General features: G+C 37.0%; 1 protein-coding gene across 4 annotated transcripts in view; it reads left to right on the plus strand.

Annotated features, from left to right (window-relative positions):
* The window catches only part of LOC133365140 (MAM and LDL-receptor class A domain-containing protein 1-like), a 319,039-nt gene extending 318,585 nt beyond the window's left edge, over positions 1-454 (plus strand). For all 4 annotated transcript variants that reach the window (XM_061586590.1, XM_061586591.1, XM_061586592.1 and 1 more), the window contains one exon: positions 52-454. In XM_061586590.1, the coding sequence (XP_061442574.1) occupies positions 52-144 (93 nt within the window). In that variant the 3' untranslated portion in view covers positions 145-454. The remainder of the gene's footprint in view (positions 1-51) is intronic.
* Positions 455-6,000: the final 5,546 nt, after the last annotated feature.

The raw sequence follows: 6,000 nt of genomic DNA on the forward strand, positions 1-6,000 counted from the left end.
CAATTTGACACCTTGTTTTGAAATAACTTCTTATTCCTCCCCGCCTTCTAGCTGTCTCGCAGTAATGACATCATGGCTGCTTCCTTTGCCAATCCTCTATATGGCACAACTACAGGAAAAGCGGAGACACTGAGATTTCCCTGAAAGTGGGCATAAAATGAGACAGGAACGTTATGCAGCTTCATCTGCCGTGATGTTTTTCTGTTTCTAAAATCAAATTGAATGATGGCATAGCATTAGTCGCTTGAATGAAAATGGAATGATTTTTCATATTAGAATAATTATCTTCTCCAAATAACACTTCATTCAAAATAGCATCCACCCACATGGGAAAGCGTAGCTGTACGTGATATTTATATTGGCAAGGAACACTCTTGGTAACTTTTGTTTTGAACTGACTACATGGCTGAACAGTTCAAATTCCAGTGTATTAATAAATAAAAGTTTCACTTAATCAGAAGCAGGATTTGGGCTTTTCTTGGCATTCTAATTTTTCTGCTTTTATTGAAAAACAGTGATTCAAAATTGTCTACAATTTTAAACCCTAGAACTTAATAAGCTGCATTAGTTTTTCAAAGTACAAGCACAAAGGGATTGTTTTCAGTGAAATCCAAGTGGCTGTAGTAGGGTTGCTCTTAGATTGAGGTACTTGTCCTGGGTGTAAGCTAGAAATGTGATAACATCTTTACTTGAGAGAAAACTCATATACTTTGGCCACATTCATACCATGCATTTATTCTGCTATTATTCCACTTTAAAAACTCATGACTTCCCCCAATGAATCCTGGGAAGGGTAGTTTGTGAAGGGCGCTGACAGTTGCTACAAGACTCCTATTCCCTTCACAGGGCTACAGTTCCTAGAGTGATTCATTCCCTCTTCCTAGGGAACTCTGTAAATTGTAGCTCTGTGAAGGTCTCCTAAAAACTCTCAGGAAACTACATTTCCTAGGATTCTTTAGGGGAAGCCATGACTGTTTAAAATGGAATAACAGTGGAATAAATGTATGGTGTGATTGTGATGTTAGTTTCATTTTGTCAGACCCACAGCCCATTATCAGATCAAATGCAGTCATAATGCCCATGCAATCCCATCCCCTGCTTTAGCTGTTACAGTGCAAAGGACAATGGCAAACTGATGCTGCAAGCTTTTTCAGTGAAGCAGAGCACAGGATTGGTGTGGTTTCATTACTTTCAGAGATTGTGGGTAATCAACTTTCCCAAGGTCCAGTGTGGTTGGTCAGACTTGAAGACCAGGTTCAAATCCGTTATAAGTGACTTTGGGCCTGTCACTATCTCATGACATCTTAAACTACCTCATAGGGTTGTTGTGGGAATAAAATGGGGAAGGAGAGTTTCATGTAGGTCCGTTCCACACACAACATAGGAAGCAGACCTCTAGTGTTGTGGCACCGACCCTTTGGAATTCCCTCCCCTTAAATATTAGACAGACCCCATCTCTGTTACCTTTTCAGCGCCTATTGAAGACCTTCCTCTTTCAACAAACCTTTCAAGTAGTTTCCTTATCCAAGTCTGCTTTTGTGCTGGAATTGCTTTTTCAGGTGTTGTTAAAGTTATTTTTTAAATATGTTTTTAAGATGTTCTGTTTTAATATGTTTTGAAGTCTTTTGTTTTTAAGATGCTTTAAAGTGCTTTTAGTGTTTTTGTTTGCCACCCTGGGCTCCTTCTGGGAGGAAGGGCGGGATATAAATTAATAAATAAATAATGTACAATACCTTGACTTCTATGAAATAGGCAGGTTATAAATATAATGAATAAATAGCTAAATAAACAAGATTTGCCTGGAATTCTAGACATATTTAACCTGTGACTCTCCAGATGTTGTTAGACACTAACTCCCAGCAGACCCAGCCAGCATAATCAATGGTCAGGGATGATAGGAGCTGTAGTTCAACAACATCTGGAGGGCAACAGGTTAGCCAACCCTAATTTAAACCATTCTCAATTATTTAGCAACTGTCTTTACTGTTCGGGGGGGAGGTATTTCCCACAGTGTGAGCAGAGGTTGAATTATGGTCAAAAATATTAATAATAACGGAGGTCATTGAATTTCTCAACCTAATTAAGCAATTTTACTGCTGAATGGTATGTTATTACACATGCACGCACGCACATACACTACAATAGATCCCTATATATAACCATTCCATATAAAACAGAAATTGAATGGATTTTTGAAAGTGCTATTTTTATAGCTGTTTCCTATCCCAGGAAATGAGAGCTGTCATTCTTCTAGGCTGGCCCTGCAGCAAGGTGGGACTTCTACCTGAAATCTTCTTCAGATTTTGCATTTAGATAGCATTTTTTTTAAAGAAATATAATAGGTGCTTTTCCTCTTTCCCATCTTGCAATCATTGTTCAATACACTTCTCACACAAAGAACAAAAGATGCATTTATATTTCCAAAATAATAACTGCCTTATGCTTGATAGTCCAATAGCAGCAATCTCCTTAGAAACCAACTACTACTGTCTTTAAGAAAGCCAGACCAATCCTCTACTGATACACAGAAAGCCCTCAAACCAATATGGGCTCTGGCAAGTTTCTTTGTTTCAGTGTGAACATTCTCTTTTCGGAGACACTGCTGGCATCATCTTGTGCATGGTGCTGCTGTTTCCGTATGAACAGCTTACAATAGGCAGAATGCCCATCCACACTGACCCTTCCAAATGGATTTGCAGCAGAAATATTGCCTTGATGCTCCTTGCTCATGCAAATTAGACCTCAATTAGGTAAAGAGCCATTGTAGTATTTCTAGAAGGCCAAGTAGAAGATTGTTGAGAAGACAATTACTTTGAAATTAGCTGTGCACTTCAGAGAGTCTTTTGAGAATGCGAAAGGCAGACTTCCGGGAAGGGTGACTTAGCCTGTGCCTGCTTTTGAGACGGGCTCCTGCCTCAAAAGAAGCTTATTCAGATATATCAGTCAGTTTTTTCTTTTTTTTTTGACTGATTAAACTTCTCCCGGGTAGGGAGAAACGAAGAGATTAACCTCAAAGCCTATTTTTGTTGGGACGACCAGATCTCATTAATTTATGGGACGAGGTCCAGCCGACGAAGGTGGGACGGATTTTCAACAGCAAGCTCTATCTGATAAAGCGAACGTTCACCTTATCTTCTAAGAGAGAACGCACTAACAGGCAAGCACCCTTCTTTCTATATTTTTCTTTTACTTGACTTAAATTGTTGCTGTTTAAAAGAGATTTGCCAGATTGATCGGTTTTTGACATCTCACTGGGGAGCCGTAACTTCTCTCTGCTACGCACTAATTAATAGCTTATCTCTGTTTTTGTTGCAAAAAGCTGTCCTGGATTTGCATTCTAAAGATATACACAGAAGAGGGATTTCTATTCCAGATTTTTATTTTGAAAAATATTATACTGTTTTGAGACTACTCTCTTTTTGGTCTATTTTATTTTGACGAATCTGTTTCTTGACGATTGCCATTAATTGTTTCGATCCTGGGAACTGCATTTTGTTTACTTAACTATTGGAGAGATAAGGCTGTCTGCTCTGTTTATACTGTGATGTCACCAAGTTTGGAGTATTAACCCAATTGTTGCTGAAATAAGAAGTGGTTTTCCTATATTTTTCTTTTAAAATGGCAATTAAGAAAGTGGCTGAGAATCTGGAAATAACTATGTTTCAGAAAATAATGGATGAGATTGAGATAATGAAAATTGAATTGAGTAAAATGAAGCAGGAGATTAAAGATATAAGGGTCCCTGTGAGAGAGGTGACCCTGGAAGGGGTCCCTGTGAGAGAGGAGACCCTGGAGATTGGAACAGGGGTCCCTGTGAGAGAGGAGACCCTGGAGACTGGAATAGGGGTCCCTGTGAGAGAGGAGATCCCGGAGATTGGAACAAACGTGGAACAGGAACAAGATTTGGAGTCTATGGACTTTAGAAATAAAATCTATTGTTTGGAACTCAATGTTATCTCTGAAGAAATTAATGAAGATTCTAGAGATAAAGTTATCAATGGCATGGACTATCTTCTGGACTGGAATGATGTGATGGAGCCCAATATAGAGAAAATCTATGGACTTAACTGCAGCCATGTGACAATGGAAAAACTTTTAAGAGATGACCCAGTGTATTTTGAAAAAAAGAACAGAGATATGATTTTACAGCAGTATTTCAGCAACCTATTCAGAATGGATGGCAAGAAAATATTTGGGATAGAGGTAATTCCCATCAGACTCTTACTATATGACTATGGCTTTGACAGCAAGATTATTATGGAATACTGATAATGGAAGATTGGATATTGAAATTACTGGACTTAACAAGACTACTGAAGATGGAAGATGGAAAATGGAATTACTAGAGATAATAGAACAATGGCTACTGAAATTACTGAACCTAACAGATTCTGATGTGATGGATTAATTGAAATGTTTATTTTGACTATGGTTATGACAATAAGATTATCATAATTAGTAATGAGATGGATTAATCGATATGCTTATCTGGAAAAAAAAAATTGATAGATATATTTCTTAAAGAATTGAAACCTCTCTTTGACTTTTTGTGGAAAGAATAAAGTAATGTTTATGAGATTTGATGATTAAGTAAGATAACTACTGGAGGAAAGTGATTTTATAATATGACTTAAGAGACAGGATTGTTATATATTATAGACTTATAACTGATTTGATCTTTGACAAATGGGAAGTCAATATTTTACTCTTTATTTTTTATTTTTGTTTTTTGTTTTTTTCTTTTTTTTTTTTCTTTTTGTTTAACTATTTTTGATTTTGTTTTTTGTCTTTGAATGTTTTATGATTTTGTCTTGTATGTTTTATGAAAATCTGAATAAAAATTATTGAAAAAAAAAAAAAAAAGAGAATGCGAAAGGCGGACTTCCCAGGAGGATCGCTCCGCCTGTGCTTGCCTCTAGATGAGCTCTCGTCTTAGAGGAAGCTTTTTCAGTTTTAAAACCAGTCAGAAGTTTTTTTTTTGACTGGGAAATTTTTCTCCCAGGCAAGGGAGAAACTTAGAGATTACCCACAGAAGTTCTGTGGTGTTTGTTGGTCTGGAATTCATTGGAATTGCCTATGAAGGAAGGTAGCCAACAGCGTTGGACGGAGCCAGGGATTACAAACAGGCTTTAACTGATTAAGCGAGACTTTTTTTTTCTTCAAAGAAAAACGGAAATTAACAGGCAAGCATACTCCTGTCTATTATCATCATTTTGTTATCGTTACTGCAAAAGAGATTTGTCAAAGAGTCAGCAACAAAGAAGCCCTGGGTGAGTTATAACTTTCTCTTTTACATACGGAATTAAGGAGGAAGAAAATCGAAATAGCCTATCTTTGTTTTTTATTGCAAAAAGCTGGCATGGAATTGAGCATTTTAAAGATATTAACGGATGAGAGGCATCTGATTTGAAGAGAAAATTTGATTTATCTGATATTTGAGTATTATATGTCTGGGACTATTTTTTCTGGTCTACTTTTTTTTTGGCGAATCTGCTTATTCCTTATGCCACTAATCATTTGGACGCTGTGAACTAAATTTGTTTTGGACATATAAGAGATAAGGCAGTTCATGCTGTCTAGAGGGTGATGTCATCTGGCTTGGAAGATTAACTCATTTGTGACTGGAAAAAGAAATAAACTGTTCTTTGCTTGAGAATAGTGACTATATTGGAATTGAAGGGGTTTTGTTCTTTTGGTTTTAAGAATGACAATCAAGAAGGAGGCTGAGACCCTGGAGGTTCAGGAAGGGGTTCTCTCTCTAAATATGTTTCAGAAAATAATGAATGAGATTAAGCTAACGAAACAAGAGCTGGGACAGAACAGACAAGAGATGAAAATTGGATTTGGCAAAATGAGACAGGAGCTGAAAGAAATACAGGATTCTATAACTGGACAAGAAAAAGAAGACAAAAGAAAGATCAAAGGGAAGGTTCAAGCCCTGGAGATTGGAATAGATTTATCAAATATGGACCTGGAAAAAGATTTGGATTTTATGGTTGT

The sequence above is a fragment of the Rhineura floridana genome, chromosome 10 (assembly GCF_030035675.1).
Source record: "Rhineura floridana isolate rRhiFlo1 chromosome 10, rRhiFlo1.hap2, whole genome shotgun sequence".
Taxonomy (NCBI): domain Eukaryota; kingdom Metazoa; phylum Chordata; class Lepidosauria; order Squamata; family Rhineuridae; genus Rhineura; species Rhineura floridana.